The 21,952-nt window shown below is 41.6% G+C and overlaps 1 protein-coding gene across 1 annotated transcript in view; it reads left to right on the forward strand.

The window, feature by feature from the left end:
- Window positions 1-21,952, forward strand: part of LOC117520991 (centrosome and spindle pole-associated protein 1-like) — a 143,046-nt gene that overhangs the window by 1,414 nt on the left and 119,680 nt on the right. Inside the window, exons 2-4 of the mRNA XM_034182326.1 lie at window positions 5,037-5,145; window positions 5,489-5,561; window positions 6,986-7,077. Of these exons, the coding sequence (XP_034038217.1) occupies window positions 5,037-5,145; window positions 5,489-5,561; window positions 6,986-7,077 (274 nt within the window). The remainder of the gene's footprint in view (window positions 1-5,036; window positions 5,146-5,488; window positions 5,562-6,985; window positions 7,078-21,952) is intronic.

The raw sequence follows: 21,952 nt of genomic DNA on the forward strand, positions 1-21,952 counted from the left end.
CTGTGTCGGACATGGATGACCTCACCGTGCTGTGTCGGACATGGATGTCGTCACCGTGCTGTGCTGGACATGTACTCACCGTCCTGTGTTGGACATGGATGTCCTCATTGTGCACTGTCAGGACCTGTTGGTTTGTTGTTCACTGCACAGTTTACCCTCAGACGGAGAGAGAGGGCAGCATGAAGTTTATTTAGTAGTCTGGGACAAGTAGAAAAGCTGTTTGGACAGTAGGGAGTACTCTATTATGTTGACAGAATTCAACATGCAGTTTTTTGTTTTCATAGACAAATTTGTTATTGTAGATCAGCCTTTCTCAAAGAGTGGTCCATGTGCGACCCCAAGTGGAGGGTTAGTATATTAGCAAAATATCACATTTTAAAATGATTGGGCAGCACAGTCTTGTTTGAGGATGGGCACTAATGGGGTAAAATATGACACATATGACGCAGTTTTTCTACATCCGGGGACAGCATGCAAACAAAGTGAAAGTGCAAAGAAAAAGTGATGATGTGGTGGAAAGTGGACACGTGTTTGTTTATGACCCGGAGCTCAAACATGTCGAGGCACTTGTGCAGGCGAGAGAACGCAGCTACTCTGGCTAGGTGTGTAGGCTAACAGTTACCGACACGAACTCTCCCATTTGCCTTGTCTTTCCTTCTCCACTGGGAACTGAAAAAGCTGTACTTTTCCCGACTGTTTCGGTGATTGCAGCCGAAAACAAAACAGTACACCATTCTTCTGTTAGAACTGATGCTGTTTGTGGGGATAGACTTAATCCCCGGCCGGAGTGTGAGTGTCAGCACACACCATAAACCGGCAGGTCCACTAGGTGGCGGCGAGTATGCTTTTAAGATTCCTGATCTGGACTGAATGGTTTGTGCTGAAACTCCCACACTCTGCCCAGAGATTAGTCTCTCCCGTGTCTGTGCAGGCTGTCTCGAGATGTGGCCAAATCCTGCAATATCATGCAGGGGTTCAAATGAGACTACGCTGCCCTGTAGAGCTGCCTGAACATCCAGGCTAGTTAGGGCAGCACATCATCGTCATATTTGTCCCAGTAAAGTCACGTTGGGTGTGCATTGTTTACAGCATCTGCTATTCTTGAGGTCTGTGCCACGTCACTTCCGGTGAGGTGGCCAATCCGTGACTGGCCACTCGGTGAAAACACGCTCTGGCTGTATGTTCTATTGAAATCAGCTGGTTTTGTTTTGTTTTGGCTGACAGCTCTCATTGCCTGGAATGATGAGATTTATACACCAAGCTGAAATGAACCATTGTACTTTAAATTGACTTTATTGAGGAGTATGACTCTTTGGAAAGTGGCCAAATTACATGTACTCGTATTTGTACTGAGTTGGGTGATGTTTTCACTGACAAAAACGGTCACTAGAGGGCACTGGGGTAGTGCCCATGGGTTCACCCTGGTCAGGCTGGCAATCTGTCGCAGGGCTAATCCACAGACAAAGGAACTCAGTCATACTCACACCTGTAATCAATTTGGAGTCACATGATTACCTAACCTGCATGTCTTTGGAAGTGGGAGGAAGCCGGAGCACAAGGGAGAACTCTCCAGAAACAGGATGAACATGCAGACTCCACACAGAACGGACTGGGTTGGATTCTCACTGACAGGAATTAGTGCTAACCAGAAAGCAATTGTGTGTCCTCTGTTTTAGATTTTGTCATATACTCGTATTTGCCCACATGGTGGGCATCATGTTTCTCTCATGTTTCTCAGTGGTTGCTAGCTGTGTTGGAGTGCCGCAGTGAGTACACAACATATCCCGTGTTCAGGAGTAGGAATTATAAAAGACTGGAGTACTGATAAGGTCTATTAACTGTACTGCTTTCAGTAAAAAAAACAAAAAACAATTTGCCTTTTTTTTTCTTTTTTTTTTTTTACTACACTTTCACCATCACACCCTCATTCCAGTTTTAGGTTTGTGTCATGTTTAAGTTTCTTTGGTTGTATGCAAGTCATGGCATCTCATAAAACAACACATTGTACTGCAGGAGACAAGAGGGACAGATGCAGCATGATTTGCTAAAATGGTTGCGACTTGCATAAACAAACACATCTAGCCAATATATCAATGCCAGCAAAACCACTATGTTCATCTTTATATATAATTAGTGTGACAGGCCTAAGTGGTAATGCACAGTTAGGCTGGATGCCAACCACTGTAAAGTGAGAAGAACAAGATCTGGCTGAGAAGTATGTGTTGGATGTTACAGCATTAACAAAACTAAATAAATCATGCTCTCAAACTGAGAGACCATGCTGTTGAATAAAGAGAGAGAATAACCTACATATGACTCTGCATTTGACTTATTTGGACTGTGAGGGACAGCCAGAACAGCAAGCAACAAGGAGGACAGATAGGCTAAGGTAAAGCTAACGATAATATTTTGAAAATATAAAGGAGCTTTAAAACATTTAATTAGATTTAGTGAGGTAAACATGCATACAGCTCTGAACAGATGTTTTGTTCTTCGTTCAGATACAGCTCTTCCTCAAAAGTTAATAAACCCTTCATTTTCTCAAATACGTTGTCTCCGCAATTGGTTTTTTTTTTTCATTAGCCTAATTCTTTCACTTTCTATTTCTGTTTACTCCAATTAAGGGTCATGGGGGTGTTAGAGCCTTTCCCAGTAGTTATAGGGTGAGAGGCCGTGTGCACCCTGGGCAGGACACCAGTTCATTTGTGTTTGATAACCCACATTAATTCATACTTTTGCCCACATTTATTTTATATGTAAAAAATAAACAACGAGAAGCCGTGCATTATATGGTTTGAATGCACGATGCAGAGTCTAAAACACCACGACGTGAAGCAGAGTAGTGTTACTCCACAAAGTGCATTCAAACTGTATAATGCACGGCTTTGAGTTGTTTAATCTGCTTATACCATAGTCCCACACAGTGAGCTAACACACAAATATTTATTTAAGTTAACAGAACTTGATAAAAATGTGAGTATTTGGGACTCTTTTATGCCAGTCTCAAGATATTTTGTCTCCGATGTGCTTACTGTGTCTGCGGGCTCGTGCCGCAGCGGGCCACTCACACCGCCCCCTCTCTGCTGTGTGGAGCTGTGGCCAATTCTGGCAACAGGTCCAGAAACTACGCTCGCTGTTTTGATCCGGTTCTATCCTTGCGGGCTGCGCTTCTTTTCTTCTTTCCTGTCTTCAATCTTGTCAAGTTCGTCCGATGTTAAATCTTTACGCCGTTGCTTTTGCCGTTCTTCTCGTTTGCTCTCCTCCTCTTTCCATTCCTCAAATGTTTTATTTTGGCCAAAAATATTAAAATTCACTTGGAAATCCATGTTTTATTGCGTTTCTGTAATTCGCCTGTCAAAACACAGCTGATCTGCGCCAACTGATTTGCACGTTGCTATGGTGACGATCAGAGCGGAGTGATTATAACAGTGACTTAACTAACCGAACTACGTGTGCGCATACATGAAAATAATGCACGCCAGTTAGACATGGAATTCTCACTGACCATGGTATTTGTTAATACCGTTACTGTAGGTTTAACTACGCTATTATACTTTATACACTAATTACCGTTTTTGTTTATCGTGTTAGCTTGCTGGGTATGGTGGTTGGCTTATTCACGGCTAATTTAACTCTTCTACCATAACTAGCTTATTTTTACCATTTACAATTCTGTTTTACATGGGGTAGATTTTTAATGATTCATCAGTTTATGTGTTCTTCTAAAGACATCAACATATAGTACCTAAGTTCTTAGGTTTCCATTTGATAGCATAATGATTATACTTTTTATTTTCCTATAGTATGCTAACAGAGTTACTTTAAATAGATACCAGTATACTCACAGCTTCTGCTTCTACAGCTTAGCCTACTAACTATATTTGATTTCACTACCTTTACTACAATCTTCTCCTGTGATGTCTTATCCTTCTTATGTCTTATTACTTATTATATTATATATACCTTTTTCTTGAGCTGCTTGGGTGGGTAGGGAGAGTTCCCATGGGACAAAAAAGCTTTTTAACCTACCATCCCTGGTTCTCAAGACCATGCACCTAAGTGGCTCTACTCTACTCTTTTCTACTCTCCTATTTTACTCTTCTTTTTTAGATATTTAGATATACCTTTGTATACTGGCATCGTTCCACCTTAGAATTAGAATATAATATATAAGATATACCTTACTGAATTTTCATGTGCACAATTTAAAGTTGTGGTCAATTTAAAGTTTCCATTTCACCTAACCTGCTATGTCTTTGGATGTGGGAGGAAGCTGGAGCACCTGGAGAGAACCCACAGGAACATGGGGAGAACCTGAAAACCCTACACAGAAAGGACCAGGCGAGAAGCAAGCCCAAGACCATCTTGCTGTGAGGCAACAGTGCTAACCACTAATCCAAAGTGCCGCCCTATTTTTTCCCCTCCAGAATTGTGTGTCAAGGTTACAAACTCTGACCTGATTTGCAGTCTGTTATTCCAACCAAACATATCAGTATTTTATAATTTGTAATTGAACTGATTTGTGAAATTGAGAGGCATATTGACTTGCATTATTTTAGAAGCATAATCCCATCTAACATATGACCAGTTGCTTTTGCTTACTCATTTCAACCCCCAAAATCTGACAACACCTGGAGACAGTGTTTTAAGTTCCTAAAACATTTTTTCTAATATCTGCATTGGCTCCACTCATGTAGCTTCATCGTGAAATGACAAGTACACTGCAAAAGTGCTCAGCTGCCCCCCTAGTAAGTAAAGTACAGTAGTAATCTGCTGTCTGCTGGCCACGTGTGGAGCAGACGTGTTCTGGATCATCGGCCTTTATATTGCAAAGGAGAGCAAATAAGTTCACTAACCTGCTGTGGTTTTCACTTATTATATAATTTGCATAGATTTGGTCACATCTTCTCTCAAATATTAATCTTTTTCTCATTTACATCATTATTACTGTCAGAGTTCTTTGAGTTGTACTGAAATGTACTGTATTATATACTTTTAATGAAGGTGTATTTATTTTTCCCAGTTGGGGGTTATAGCTCAAAGAAGATGGAAGATGAGCTGGAGAAATTCATCAGGGAGCGAAAGGCAAGAGTGGCAGAAGATCAAGCCTTTTTGGGCCAAGATCATCCTTATATGAAAATAAAGGTGTGTTGCAGTATTTATGGATCATTTTGCAGCGTGATTACTGCATTTTACAGCAGTGGTTCCCAACTCTGTCCTCCATTGACTCCAGCAGATTTTAACCTCTCCCTGCTCTGAAAAATGTGCAGGCTCAGGGTGTCTGAGGAAACCAGGACTGTGCATTTAGTGAAAAAGTGCACAAGCTCTCACATTTTGAAACATATTTACCATCATATCATGAATCTCAGCACAAATTTTTTTTTGTTGAAATAAAAACTTATCAGTAGTATTCTATAAGTATCATCTGTTCTTTTGTTTTTGTATTAAGTTGTAAATCTATCGGGGCTGTTCTTTGTTTGATTGTCAGGTCAGTCCCCACAGAGCCTATGAGTCCACTGTCCAAGAGAACATTCCTCCAAACACAATCGTACAAAGAAATGGTAAAGTACAAAAAGCCATTTTCATTTCCTTCTTAATCTTTCACTACTTCTCAACAGCTGCTTATTCTGTCTTTCAGGAAAAAACTTAATGCAAGGCCTCAAAACCATTTTTAAATTGCTATGGAAAAAAATCAAACATGTACATTTTTAATAAATATACTGATGTTGATAATCATTTAGATATTAAAAGTCAAGTAGCCTGTGTGCGTGTGCGTGTGTGTACCTTGGAACTGTGGAGAGCTGACATTTGCCGTTTGGTTTGCTTATGTATTTTGGGTCAAGGATGAACACTGCGAAAACGGACCATTGTTAGAACCAATATTTTTGGAGAAATTATGGACATTATGTAACAGCATTGAACAATGGGCATTGATATTTACATTCTGGACTCACACGCCATTCCAAATCATTATAGATAATTTATTACCACCCTTGAAAAATGTCAGCTACCTATTCTATAAACACTACCCAATCCAGAATCCGTGCATCCCCATGGGCAACCTGCTAGTGTATACATCAGTCATCCAGAAAAATGGCTTTCAGGCAACCAGCTATTCTCTCCCAGTACATAAATAAAATCACACTTGTCCACTATGCCTTCACACCAGTTGCAAGCAGCTCACGGAGGCTAATTTTATACATTTGAGATTTTTGAAAAAAGAGCAACAAGGGAAGAAGTGCCATTGTCATTTTGGATACAATACATTTTATCCTCTTTGTTTATCCATCTTAACAACCACTAGAAGCAGTGGGCAGCCACAGTCCAGTGCCTGGGCACAAACTCTGGACATGCTGCCTTGTTCTAGGACACAGAAAGGAGCAGAATCCTAATGTGCAGGCAGAGGGAGAACATGCAAACTCCACACGGAAAGGACCTGGGCATGGGTGGAATTGAACTTCAGGTGTTCTTGATGTGAGGCAAGAGTGCAAACCACTGAGCCATTGTGCTGTCTTGGATGTTAATTGACAAAATTCTTCCTTTTTGTTTTTATCAGTAAGCCTATAACAGAGTAAGTCAGGCTGTCTGAGTGGCTTGGTATACGTGAGCGGTCTGACGTAAGCTTGTTTGCACAGCTGAGGTCACCTGGTTCAGCAAAGATGGTAATGGAGGTATATGGTGGAGGATAATTAATAATCCTCCCATGCTTCCTGAGTCTGCCTTCATTCATATGTTCAAATTACATTAAGTATGAAGTCCCTGTGCAAAATCTCACATCACACCACACAAGGTAAAGAAATGCTGCTTCCAGTGTCTTTTTTGTCTTAATTGTCTGTTATGTCATTTGCTGTTGATGTCACAGTCTTTATAATGTGGACATTGTTTCTTTGAAGTGTGTTTGTTTGTTTTTTTCTTTAAAAGGGTCTGTTTGATGTGATTTTCCTCACATAGTGTCTGTTCAGTGTTTCTGGGTGTGTTTTGTCAGGTGGGAGCTCCAGTGTGGGCCTGCCGCTTGCTTTAGAGTACGAGAGGAAGAAGCAGAGGCTGCAGCAGGATCACATCCGCTACACAGATCAGGTGACGCTGACTTGTTTTTTTTACCCGATATCTTTCAGTTGCTTTCTTGGTCAGCAGGTGTGTGTGTGTACTGTAGTTAAGCTTTTGTTCTCCAGCTGTAATTGTGGATCTAAGATTACATACGACATAAGACTCATTTTTCCCCTATCACACGTAATCCATTTCATCTAAGATGTGATTCTTATATGGCTACGATAGTACGCGCATGCTGATTGGCTGATATTTTCCCATTTCAGACTGTTACCATGACAGTCGGTTTGGATCGCGTATCAGATTTGCGACTTTGTTTGCAATTTTCATGGCACAAAATAAAACAAAACCAAAAGCGAACAAAGAAATGCTGAGTGAACGAAGAGGACCGTTCTCAGAGCGAATTTTATTACACTGACAAGTTTGAATTGGAGGAAATAACAGCGAACAAGCTCAAAGTTGACATGCAAAATGAAGGCCAACAAGATGAAAACACAACTCCAAACAGCCATACAATAAACGAACCTCGCTTGCTCCGTCTGTACGGGACCCCGACATTTCATAGTTTGAAAAAGTTGATAATCAGCTTCACAGTTCAACACAGTGACTTCAGTTACCTCATCTATATTCATGATGCCTGTCAGTGTTCGAGGATACAGTGTGGCGTGTAAATTTCATCATGCCACTTTCAGGAAACATTTTTATACACAGTCCCTCTACTTTCATAGACAAGAAGCATTTGGACAAACTAACATAATTCTGAATATAAAGACTAAAGACTTGCATTATTGAATATGTCTTGGACTTCATTTACATTAGTCATTAAAAAATACAGACCACATGGAATCGGCAGTTCTGAAAAACTGAGGAATTTTGCAAGAAGGATGCCACTGAATCAAGCTACTGGACCAAGACATAGACAACACTGAAGTAGTTACAGATGTCTGTTATTGCAAAATCCATGCAAATCTTTTGTTTGTTGCATCACCAGTTACACACCCTCATGATGGAGTGGAACAGAGAAGAATTTTCTTAAAGTTAACATGAAATTTCAGCTAGAGTTGACTAGGTGGTACGTGGGGAAAGTAGAATTTTGTTGGATGATAATACTTTAGTATGAGTCACAGCTGGCTTATATCCAACAAAGGTCCTTAGAGGAGATGTTCACGCTCATAGATGAAATTCTATACACCCTTACATTAGTTAGAAGGTATGTGTTTTGAATAAATGTGGGTTCCATGAATACTCACTCAACTTCCACCACTTCAGTTAAGTGTCGTGGGGGGCTGGAGCCTTTCCCAACAGTCATAGAGCGTGAGGTGGTGTGCACCCTGGAAAGGACACCAGTCTGTTGCTGGGCCGGTTCCATGAATGTACAGTAGTGTTCAGAATAATAGTAGTGCTATGTGGCTAAAAAGATTAATCCAGGTTTTGAGTATATTTCTTATTGTTACATGGGAAACAAGGTACCAGTAGATTCTCACAAATCCAACAAGACCAAGCATTCATGATATGCACACTCTTAAGGCTATGAAATTGGGCTATTAGTAAAAAAAAAAAAAAAGTAGAAAAGGGGGTGTTCACAATAATAGTAATGTGGCATTCAGTCAGTGAGTTTGTCAGTTTTGTGGAACAAACAGGTGTGAATCAGGTGTCCCCAATGTAAGGATGAAGTCAGCACCTGTTGAACATACTTTTCTCTTTGAAAGCCTGAGGAAAATGGGACATTCAAGACATTGTTCAGAAGAACAGCGTAGTTTGATTAAAAAGTTGATTGGAGAGGGGAACCTTATACGCAGGTGCAAAATATTATAGGTTGTTCATCTACAGTGATCTCCAATGCTTTAAAATGGACAAAAAAAAAAAAACAGACACGTGGAAGAAAACAGAAAACAACCAACAAAATGGATAGAAGAATAACCAGAATGGCAAAGGCTCACCCATTGATCAGCTCCAGGATGATCAGAGACAGTCTGGAGTTACCTGTAAGTGCTGTGACAGTTAGAAGACGCCTGTGTGAAGCTAATTTACGAGGTCTATTAGAAAAGTATCCGACCTTATTATTTTTTTCAAAAACCATATGGATTTGAATCACGTGTGATTGCGTCAGACAAGCTTGAACCCTCGTGCGCATGCGTGAGTTTTTCCACGCCTGTCGGTTGCATCATTCGCCTGTGAGCAGGCTTTGAGTGAGGAGTGGTCCACCCCCTCGGCGGATTTTCATTGTCAGGAAATGGCGGAATGATTTGGGCTTTTTTTCCATCAGAATTTTTTCAGAAACTGTTAGAGACTGGCAGCTGGAAACCATTCGAAAAATTTATCTGGCTTTCGGTGAAAATTTTACGGGCTTCACAGAGAATAAGGACTGTTACTACAGCTTTAAGGACGCTCGGCGCACCGCGCTTCGTGCTGCCATCGAGAGCCACAAACCACCGGATCATTTCTAAATGGATGGCTCTGTGGAGCCGGGACCGTCGTGCGAAGCCTCCGCTCCTCTTTCCATGACAAAAACTCCTGTAACAGTGGAATGTGCTGTTCATTTCCAAACTGGACGCTGTGTTTTATCCGGGACGTCATCTGACTAGCACAGGAATTGTGAAAAGATGTGGACATCAGCACTTTTTTGGCACATTGAGACAGATGTGCGGAGGAATTCTGCACGTCACGGCGGTGCCGCATGGCGCAAAGCAACGCCGTGATAAAGCCTTACGGGCATGTTCTGGCATGTCCAGGCACATCCACAGTTTCTCGGATAATCACTCGATGGAAAAACCACAGACAGCTGTCTGAACGCCATCTCAAAGACGTCCTGTGAGACCAAAACGGGGGTGTTCCTTTGTCTCGCTCCATCAGCAAATCGGTCGTGACGCGCGAAGCCTCCGCTCGGCTTTCCATGACAAAATCTCTTGTTAAAAGTGAAATCTGCCGGAAAATGGTTCATATCCAGCTCTTGTGATAACCAGAGAAAGTGCACATGACGGTCCCGGCTCCACAGAGCCATCCATTTAGAAATGATCCGGTGGTTTGTGGCTCTCGATGGCAGCACGGAGCGTGGCACACCGAGCGTCCTTAAAGCCGTCCTTAAAGCTGTAGTAACAGCCCTTATTCTCTGTGAAGCCCGTAAAATTTTCACCGAAAGCCAGATAAATTTTTCAAATGGTTTCCAGCTGCCAGTCTCTAATAGTTTCTGAAAAAATTCTGATGGAAAAAAAGCCCAAATCATTCCAACATTTCCTGACAATGAAAATCTGCCGAGGGGGTGGACCAGAAAAGCCTGCTCACAGGCGAATGACGCAACCGACAGGCGTGGAAAAACTCACGCATGCGCACGAGGGTTCAAGCTTGTCTGACGCAATCACACGTGATTCAAATCCATATGGTTTTTGAAAAAATAATAAGGTCGGATACTTTTCTAATAGACCTCGTATTTGCAAGAATCAATCAATCAATCATTTTTTTTTTATATAGCGCCAAATCACAACAAACAGTTGCCCCAAGGTGCTTTATATTGTAAGGCAAGGCCATACAATAATTATGTAAAACCCCAACGGTCAAAACGACCCCCTGTGAGCAAGCACTTGGCTACAGTGGGAAGGAAAAACTCCCTTTTAACAGGAAGAAACCTCCAGCAGAACCAGGCTCAGGGAGGGGCAGTCTTCTGCTGGGACTGGTTGGGGCTGAGGGAGAGAACCAGGAAAAAGACATGCTGTGGAGGGGAGCAGAGATCGATCACTAATGATTAAATGCAGAGTGGTGCATACAGAGCAAAAAGAGAAAGAAACAGTGCATCATGGGAACCCCCCAGCAGTCTACGTCTATAGCAGCATAACTAAGGGATGGTTCAGGGTCACCTGATCCAGCCCTAACTATAAGCTTTAGCAAAAAGGAAAGTTTTAAGCCTAATCTTAAAAGTAGAGAGGGTGTCTGTCTCCCTGATCTGAATTGGGAGCTGGTTCCACAGGAGAGGAGCCTGAAAGCTGAAGGCTCTGCCTCCCATTCTACTCTTACAAACCCTAGGAACTACAAGTAAGCCTGCAGTCTGAGAGCGAAGCGCTCTATTGGGGTGATATGGTACTATGAGGTCCCTAAGATAAGATGGGACCTGATTATTCAAAACCTTATAAGTAAGAAGAAGAATTTTAAATTCTATTCTAGAATTAGCAGGAAGCCAATGAAGAGAGGCCAATATGGGTGAGATATGCTCTCTCCTTCTAGTCCCCGTCAGTACTCTAGCTGCAGCATTTTGAATTAACTGAAGGCTTTTTAGGGAACTTTTAGGACAACCTGATAATAATGAATTACAATAGTCCAGCCTAGAGGAAATAAATGCATGAATTAGTTTTTCAGCATCACTCTGAGACAAGACCTTTCTGATTTTAGAGATATTGCGTAAATGCAAAAAAGCAGTCCTACATATTTGTTTAATATGCGCTTTGAATGACATATCCTGATCAAAAATGACTCCAAGATTTCTCACAGTATTACTAGAGGTCAGGGTAATGCCATCCACAGTAAGGATCTGGTTAGACACCATGTTTCTAAGATTTGTGGGGCCAAGTACAATAACTTCAGTTTTATCTGAGTTTAAAAGCAGGAAATTAGAGGTCATCCATGTCTTTATGTCTGTAAGACAGTCCTGCAGTTTAGCTAATTGGTGTGTGTCCTCTGGCTTCATGGATAGATAAAGCTGGGTATCATCTGCGTAACAATGAAAATTTAAGCAATACCGTCTAATACTACTGCCTAAGGGAAGCATGTATAAAGTGAATAAAATTGGTCCTAGCACAGAACCTTGTGGAACTCCATAATTAACTTTAGTCTGTGAAGAAGATTCCCCATTTACATGAACAAATTGTAATCTATTAGACAAATATGATTCAAACCACCGCAGCGCAGTGCCTTTAATACCTATGGCATGCTCTAATCTCTGTAATAAAATTTTATGGTCAACAGTATCAAAAGCAGCACTGAGGTCTAACAGAACAAGCACAGAGATGAGTCCACTGTCCGAGGCCATAAGAAGATCATTTGTAACCTTCACTAATGCTGTTTCTGTACTATGATGAATTCTAAAACCTGACTGAAACTCTTCAAATAGACCATTCCTCTGCAGATGATCAGTTAGCTGTTTTACAACTACCCTTTCAAGAATTTTTGAGAGAAAAGGAAGGTTGGAGATTGGCCTATAATTAGCTAAGATAGCTGGGTCAAGTGATGGCTTTTTAAGTAATGGTTTAATTACTGCCACCTTAAAAGCCTGTGGTACATAGCCAACTAACAAAGATAGATTGATCATATTTAAGATCGAAGCATTAAATAATGGTAGGGCTTCCTTGAGCAGTCTGGTAGGAATGGGGTCTAATAAACATGTTGATGGTTTGGATGAAGTAACTAATGAAAATAACTCAGACAGAACAATCGGAGAGAAAGAGTCTAACCAAATACAGGCATCACTGAAAGCAGCCAAAGATAACGATACATCTTTGGGATGGTTATGAGTAATTTTTTCTCTAATAGTTAAAATTTTATTAGCAAAGAAAGTCATGAAGTCATTACTAGTTAAAGTTCATGGAATACTCAGCTCAATAGAGCTCTGACTCTTTGTCAGCCTGGCTACAGTGCTGAAAAGAAACCTGGGGTTGTTCTTATTTTCTTCAATTAGTGATGAATAGAAAGATGTCCTAGCTTTACGGAGGGCTTTTTTATAGAGCAACAGACTCTTTTTCCAGGCTAAGTGAAGATCTTCTAAATTGGTGAGACGCCATTTCCTCTCCAACTTATGGGTTATCTGCTTTAAGCTACGAGTTTGTGAGTTATACCACGGAGTCAGGCACTTCTGATTTAAAGCTCTCTTTTTTAGAGGAGCTACAGCATCCATAGTTGTCTTCAATGAGGATGTAAAACTATTGACGAGATACTCTATCTCACTTACAGAGTTTAGGTAGCTACTCTGCACTGTGTTGGTATATGGCATTAGAGAACATAAAGAAGGAATCCCCCACAAAGTCCCTCTGTTAAATAAAAGACGTGCAGAAGAGGTTACAATTTGCCAAAGAACACATCAGCTGGCCTAAAGAGAAATGGAGGAATATTTTATGGACTGATGAGAGTAAAATTGTTCTTTTTGGGTCCATGGGCCACAGACAGTTTGTGAGACGACCCCCAAACTCTGAATTCAAGCCACAGTTCACAGTGAAGATAGTGAAGTAGAGGTGCACCGATCATTATCGGCCGATCACACCTTGATCGGTTTGATCGGTGATCGGCAAAATGCGCCGATCAAAAGGACCGATCACAACAGTGCAGGCAGTAGCGCAGGGAGCGCTTGGTCCTGTCATGACACGCTTTCCTCTGTGACGTAAACTCATTTTGACTTCTGATATGAGCTTGACGGACAAGGAGAGCAGTCGCCATCATCTAATGTAGTCCATGTCCGTCCAGCTCATATCAGAAGTCAAAATGAGTCAAATGGCTCTGAGAGATCTAAATAGACTGCTGTGTAATGAATGGAACCACACTGCCATCTAGTGGATATCCAGTGTGCGTGAGTGTGTATTTGTGAATCAGTAGGCATTTGTTTGTGGATCTGTGGATTTCGCAAAAAGAATGTCTCAAAATTATGTCACAGAGGAAAGCGATGAATGCATGTAATTGGTGATCCACAAAAGCTGAAACTCAATTCACAAATACAATTTCCAGTTTTACAAATGTAATTTTTTTTTTTTTTTTTTTTTTTTTTTACAAATTTTTATATTTGCAAATACAACATTATTTGCAAAGACCAATTTACAAGTTACAAATATGAAATTTGCATTTGTGGATATCTGAACACATTTGCAAATCAATGATTATTTGTAGATCACCCTGTGTGCATTTACAAATATTAATGAGACAATTTTAACCCCATAGAATGAGGGCTGTATTTTACATTCTCAGTGTATTCTCTGTAGGCTGTAACCTGAACAACATGAAACATGGAAAAAAAAAGCTTGCTGGTAGAACAAAGTCAGTGTAATAAAACAAAAGTTGGCAGTTTATTCTAGTGTCTTTATTTGAAGGCATGTTTTTTTGTTTTCATCATTAAGTTTTAATGCAAAAATAGTCCTATACATTAGACCTATATTCTCATTTTGGGCATGATCCAAATATGTACTTGATCGGTATCGGCAGATCAAAATTTCGGTGATCGGCCTAAAAAATCCTGATCGGTGCACCTCTACAGTGAAGCATGGTGGTGCAAGCATCATGATATGGGCATGTTTCTCCTACTATGGTGTTGGGCCTATATATCGCATACCAGGTATCATGGATCAGTTTGGATATGTCAAAATACTTGAAGAGGTCATGTTGCCTTATGCTGAAGAGGACATGCCCTTGAAATGGATGTTTCAACAAGACAATGACCCCAAGCACACTAGTAACCGAGCAAAATCTTGGTTCCAAACCAACAAAATGAATGCCTCACAGATGTGAAGAAATCATGAAAAACTGTGGTTATACAACTAAATACTAGTTTAGTGATTCACAGGATTGCTAAAAAAAGAAGTTTGAACATAATAGTTTTGAGTTTGTAGCATCAACAGCAGATGCTACTATTATTGTGAACACCCCCTTTTCTGCTTTTTTTACTAATAGCACAATTTCATAGCCTTAAGAGTGTGCAAATCATGAATACTTGGTCTTGTTGGATTTGTGAGAATCTACTGGTACCTTGTTTCCCATGTAACAATAAGAAATATATTCAAAACCTGGATTAATCTTTTTAGTCACATAGCACTACTATTATTCTGAACACTGCTGTGCATGTACAAATCTATGTGCAGCATGTGATAGTTACAAGATTGAAAGCTTTATTGTGATTGCTACAAAGTACAGTTTTCAGAGTACATTAAAATTCTTAGTTGAAACCTTCTTCACAAGCAGTACAACATGTCAGTAAGTACAGTAATGTTCTAATATAGTTCAAATTACTAGTATCAAAGTGACTACAAATGTGAAAGTGTAGAGGGACTGTGCAGACATTGACATATTATTGTGCACTTAAATCACACCTGTGAAAACACAGTACTCAGCATATATTGCACGCTGAAATGGTCTCTACATGTCACAGGTGTGTGTGTTTGTGTGTCCTGAACAGTCTGACAGCACAGAGGTTAAAGCTGTTCCTGACTCTTGTGGTGTGTGTGCAGACTGACCTTGTTGGCATGAAACAGAAGCATGACAGTGTTGGGTGATGAGTGTCCATGATGTGCTTTGTCTTCCTGAGCCAGCGTGGCGTGTAAATGTCCATTATTGGGAGTGGTGTGCTTATGATTTGCTGGGCTGCTTTCATCACTTGCACGGATTTCTTGTCCTGTGCGGAGCAGCTGCCGTACTGTCTGCTGCTCCTAGTGGTTGGATTATGTGTAACTGTAATTAGGATGGGTTAAATGCAGAAGTTCAAATTTCATTATATGTATTTATATGTACAATGACAATAAAGATTCTATTCTATTCTGATCCACCCTGTGAGGACGGACTAATTGAGTAAGTGAGAAACTGATGAGGACTGTGGTGGACGTCTTGGCTTTCCTCAGACTCCTGTGTTGGTGGTCCTTCTTGGTCAAAGCTGCTGTACAATCTGTCCACTTGAGGTTAGAACTTATGGTGAATGTGATGCTTTTGACCCTCTCCACAATGCCTTCTCCGATGTACAGGGGGGCATGAGTCGCATCCTTTTTTCTCAAATCCTTGACCAGCTCCTTGGTTCTGCTGACACTGGGATAGCAGCTGTTCTCCTGACACCGCTCTGCCAGGAGTCTCAGCTCCTCTGTGTATGCTGTCTCATTTTTTTTTTTTGCTGGTCAAGCTCACAGTGGTGGTATCATCAGCAAACTTAATGATGGTGTTGGAGCTTAATGAATTAAATCATAATTGTATGATTAAATCATGATAATTAAATCATTCTAAGGAGTTGCATCAGTGCCACATAGGCTGCAGTGTGCACACAGCAACTAAGTAACAGTCATAATTACTTAGGGCCGTGTTTCCCAGTCATGGTCTTCAGAGATCCTTAAAGTTAATGTGATCCATTTCACCTGCTGTGCTTGCAGCTGATTGGCTCAGTCCTTTAACACACCTGAATGACCCAATATGTGTTAACTTCCTACACTGGAAACGTGTTATTGCGAGAGGCAGCGAGATGTTTTTTTTTTTTCCTGGCTCCCGCTCTCTCTGGAAGAGGACGGCTGTATGTGTGAACGGAATGGCGCAATAAAGTTATGTGCTGTTGTACCAAAGACGTCGTGTTTTTGGCATTTACATGGTAGCAGAGTATGGTTACCAATTATAAAATACCGCCAAAGTTTGACGAAGTTTGGCCGTACGAGTGTTGGAAAAATGAAGTTAGTATTTGGAGACTTGTCACGGACTTAGACAAGAAGAAGCAGGCACTCGCAGTGGCGCTGGGGCTCGAAGGGAGAGCTAGAGAGACTGCCTTGGAAATATCTGCAGCCGACCTGAACAAGGATGATGGTATGGAAATCTTGCTTGCTAAATTGGATGCGGTATTCCTTCGAGAGGAAAAAGACTATGCTTATGAAGCATACTCTCATTTTGACTCGATAGCCAAAGACAGTGCTTTGTCCATGGCGGACTACATCATAGACTTTGAACAGCGTTACAACCGCATGAAAAAGTACAACATGACACTGCCTGACGCTGTGTCGGCATTTAAACTTCTGGACACAGCTTGTCTCGAGGAAAAGAGCAGGCAGCTGGCACTCACATCGTGCACGGATCTACAGTATCATTTGCGTCGATGAAGTGTGCACTGAAGCGGATTTTCAATCAATCAATCAATTTTATTTATATAGCGCCAAATCACAACAAACAGTTGCCCCAAGGCGCTTTATATTGTAAGGCAAGGCCATACAATAATTACGTAAAAACCCCAACGGTCAAAACGACCCCCTGTGAGCAAGCACTTGGCGACAGTGGGAAGGAAAAACTCCCTTTTAACAGGAAGAAACCTCCAGCAGAACCAGGCTCAGGGAGGGGCAGTCCTCTGCTGGGACTGGTTGGGGCTGAGGGAGAGAACCAGGAAAAAGACATGCTGTGGAGGGGAGCAGAGATCAATCACTAATGATTAAATGCAGAGTGGTGCATACAGAGCAAAAAGAGAAAGAAACACTCAGTGCATCATGGGAACCCCCCAGCAGTCTAAGTCTATAGCAGCATAACTAAGGGATGGTTCAGGGTCACCTGATCCAGCCCTAACTATAAGCTTTAGCAAAAAGGAAAGTTTTAAGCCTAATCTTAAAAGTAGAGAGGGTGTCTGTCTCCCTGATCTGAATTGGGAGCTGGTTCCACAGGAGAGGAGCCTGAAAGCTGAAGGCTCTGCCTCCCATTCTACTCTTACAAACCCTAGGAACTACAAGTAAGCCTGCAGTCTGAGACCAATTGGGGTGATATGGTACTATGAGGTCCCTAAGATAAGATGGGACCTGATTATTCAAAACCTTATAAGTAAGAAGAAGAATTTTAAATTCTATTCTAGAATTAACAGGAAGCCAATGAAGAGAGGCCAGTATGGGTGAGATATGCTCTCTCCTTCTAGTCCCCATTAGTACTCTAGCTGCAGAATTTTGAATTAACTGAAGGCTTTTCAGGGAACTTTTAGGACAATCTGATAATAATGAATTACAATAGTCCAGCCTAGAGCCCATTTTCGGAGGCAAAAACAACGGAGCGAGCAATGGCGGTGAGACACAAGATGGAGTTTTTTTCATGGATCAAAGACCACCGGGTAAATTTAGACGGAGCAACGGCTCTTCTCAGAGCAGTCAGCGGCACCTGCAGCAGGGCACAAATCCGCTCGACAAATATAGTAAGCGAACAAAATGCGCCATTTGTCAGAGCACATACCATTGGGCCAAAGATTGTCCTCACCGACGAAATGAAGTAAAGTTAACAGAAGATGAAAAAATGGAGGAATGTAATATTACTCTGTTTACCAAAGTTATGACTGACTCTGAGATCTTCTTAACTGAATCACTGGGATCAGCCATTATTGACACTGCATGCACGCGTACTGTGTGTGGTGAAAAGTGGCTGGATAGTTATGTTAAAGACTTGAGTGAAAGTCAAATCAACAAAATGCTAAAACCAGAATCGCCAAGCTGTAGACCATTCAGATTTGGAGATGGACAAGTGCTTAACTCCAACAGAAAAGTGAAACTTCCTGCTAAGATAGGTCAAACAAAGTGCCACATTGAAACTGAAGTTGTCTCTGCTGACATTCCCTTGCTGTTGAGCAAAATGCCTCTAAAAAGAGCAGGAACTATTTTAGATATGGAAAATGACAGAGTTATCATGTTCAAGCAACCAGTGCCTTTGGAGCTCACTAGTTCGGGACACTATTGTGTGGACATTAGAGATGAAGGTCCTCATCTGAGTGGCAATGAAAGTGAAGTTCTTGTCATCACAACAGAGATGTCAACAGAAGAGAAGCGTAAAGTTCTGCTGAAGCTTCACAAGCAGTTTGGCCACGCCTCCGCAGACCGGCTGCAGCGGCTCATTCACACCTCTGGAAATACTGCCAAAGAGTGTCCAGTCATTTTGCAGGAGATCATTTTTGACTGTGAGATATGTCAGAGATACAGCAGGACCAAGCCCAAGCCAGCTGGCGGTTTGCCACTGGCCTCGGAGTATAATGAAATGGTGGCAATGGATCTGCATGAGTTGGAACCTGGCGTGTAGTACCTGCACATCATCGACCATTTCACACGCTGCAGCGCAGGAAACATTGTCAGGACCAAGAAACCCTCAGAGATTGTCAATTCCTTCATTCATTCGTGGATAAGTGTCCACGGTTCACCCAAGCGGTTGTTTACTGACAACGGTGGAGAGTTTAACAATGAGGAAATACGAGACATGGCAGAAAACTTTAACATTGAGACCAAGACTACAGCAGGATACAGTCCCTGGAGCAATGGGCTGCTGGAGAGACACAACATGACACGAACTGAAATCCTCCTGAAGGTAAAAAAGGAAAATGGGTGCAGTTGGCAAACTGCCCTAGACTGGGCCCTGATGGCCAAAAACAGTATGATCAACGTGCATGGTTACAGTCCATACCAGCTTGTGTTTCGACACAGTCCTAATCTTCCTTCTGTTTTGGTTGATAAACTACCTGCTTTAGAGGGAACTTCTATGAGTACTAAAGTAGGGCAACATCTAACAGCTTTACATGCTTCGAGGAGGGCTTCCACAGAGGTGGAATGCTCAGAAAGGATAAGAAGAGCATTGTGTAAGCAGCTCAGACCTACAGATGAAAAGTAGGAGACAGAGTGTACTACAAACGAGCAGACACTACAGAGTGGACGGGTCCAGGTGTAGTTATTGGTCAGGATGGAGCTGTTGTGTTTGTAAGACATGGTGGGATTCTGGTCAGAGTACATCAGTCCAGGCTCAATAAAATGAATGGACAGGATGAGGATAAGCCAATACTGCCCAGTCTTCCAGAACATGAGAAAGAAAATGAAAACGCTGTTCATACTGATGTAACAGAGAGTTCGGATGATGAGATGAGTCTTAATGGAGAAGAACGAGTCACTGAAAACACAGAGACAGATGAGAGAGAAAATGTTAGTAGAACCAATGAGTCACACAGTGACACAGAGAGTAGTGTAACTAATACTCCTGGTTTTAGTAATGTCAAACTAAGAACAGGCCATATCGTCACATTTACAGACAGAGATGATCGTACTCAGCACACTGCCAGAGTTTTAGGCAGAGCAGGAAAAGCCAAGGGGCAATACAAAAACTGGTACAACATGGAGCATCTTGAACTTGATGGCAGTGAAGGACAAAAACAAGCGTTAGACATGTCACAGGTTAATCTTCACACTGCATGTGATAACACAAATGCTGATGTACTTATTACGAAAGACATCTCTTTTGACGCTGCTAAACAGCAAGAGATTGAAAACTGGAAAAATGATAATGTCTATGAAGAGGTTACCAACCAAGGTCAAAAATGTGTTTCAACCAGATGGGTTTGTACTTTGAAAGAAACCTCTGAAGGCATTGTTCCAAAGGCCCGCCTTGTGGCGAGAGGTTTTGAAGGACTCAGTATCCATGAGTTACAGAAAGATTCCCCCACATGTGCATCAGAGTCGCTCAGGCTGCTGTTAGCTGTGATCTGTCAAAACAAATGGAAAGTTCATTCTATTGATGTTAAATCTGCCTTTTTGCAAGGTATGGAACTCACAAGAGATGATTGCCCCCCACCTGAAGCAGGTGTGGACAGTGTTTTGTGGAAACTGAAGAAATGTGTCTATGGACTTGCAGATGCCTCCCTCTACTGGTACAATAAGGTCAAAGAACTCATGCTGGATACTGGTGGTAAAATGTCAAAAGTTGATACAGCAGTGTGTTATTGGCAGAACGAGCATGCTGAGATGAAAGGAGTACTGGCATGCCATGTGGATGATTTTCTCTGGGCAGGATCAGAGCACTTAAGTACTAAAGTAATCCCAGTGCTTAAGTCTGCTTTTCATGTGGGCCGTGAAGAACATGACCGTTTTTCTTACGTGGGCATGGACATTGTGACTGTGGCTGGAGGAGTGGAGGTGCATCAGCACAATTACATTGACAACTTACAACCAGTTCATTTACAAGCAGCACAGGCTGTACAGAGAGATGCACCGCTAAATGAGACAGAAAGAGAACAACTGGGGTCAAAAATAGGACAGATTTTGTGGGTTGCTAAACAAACTAGACCAGATGTTATGTTTGACACAAGTAGTCTGGCATCCAACATTAGAAATGCCACTGTTCAGTCCATTCATGAAGTGAACAAAGCGATTCGCAAAGAAAATCAGAAAAGGTCACACTTAAATTTCAATACTTGGGAGACAGTAATGATTTGAGTTTCGTGGTCTTCAGTGATGCCTCTCTTGGCAATCTTCCAGATGGAGGTACACAGGGAGGAGCTTTGATTGTCCTCATGGGAAAAACAGGAAAGTTCTCACCACTGTTTTGGCAATCTAAGAAAATCAGACGTGTGGTAAGAAGCACACTGGCTGGAGACACCCTTGCCATGTCAGATGGTATTGACAATGCGATGTTCCTGGCTACGCTCTACTCTGAACTTACTTCTGGTGGAGCATATCTCAACTCTCTTCCTGTTACCTGTGTTACGGACAATCATTCCCTGTTTGATGCACTTAAGAGTACGAAACAGGTGTCGGAAAAGAGACTCAGGTTAGAGATAAGTAGCATTAAAGAGCTCATACAAACAAACAAACTCAGGTTTTCTAGTCAGAAGCCAAATCACAACTCGCCGATTGTTTGACTAAAAAAGGTGCTTCCTCTCATGCTTTTTAAGGCACTGAATGAGGGCATGTGGATACTGACATGCTGTTTGCACTGTTAATGTTGTTTGCACTAATGAGCAATTAATTATCTGAGTGCTGTTTTTGTTTTGTTTTTTCCTTATAATGGCTGTGTGTTCCATCAGCCAAGGTAACTATTTGATAACTGTTAATTGCTTCTTAAAAGAGAGAGTGAGGTTAACTTCCTACACTGGAAACGTGTTATCGCGAGAGGCAGCGAGATGTTTTTTTTTTCCTGGCTCCCGCTCTCTCTAGAGGAGGAAGGCTGTATGTGTGAACGGAATGGCGGAATAAAGTTATGTGCTGTGGTACCAAAGACATCGTGTTTTTGGCATTTACAATATGTTCTTGGCAGAGCAGGAAGAGATGAAAAATGAGTCCGTTAGGAGTCCTGGATTACCAGGTTTGAGATCCACTAACTTACAGAAATCCTCTCAACCACGACAAGTACCAGGGGACCCCTGCCCCTGTAGGAGAGGATATGCACAGCAATAGGTCCAGTACCTCATGGTATTCTGAGACAAGAA

This window comes from Thalassophryne amazonica, chromosome 11 (genome assembly GCF_902500255.1).
Source record: "Thalassophryne amazonica chromosome 11, fThaAma1.1, whole genome shotgun sequence".
NCBI lineage: Eukaryota > Metazoa > Chordata > Actinopteri > Batrachoidiformes > Batrachoididae > Thalassophryne > Thalassophryne amazonica.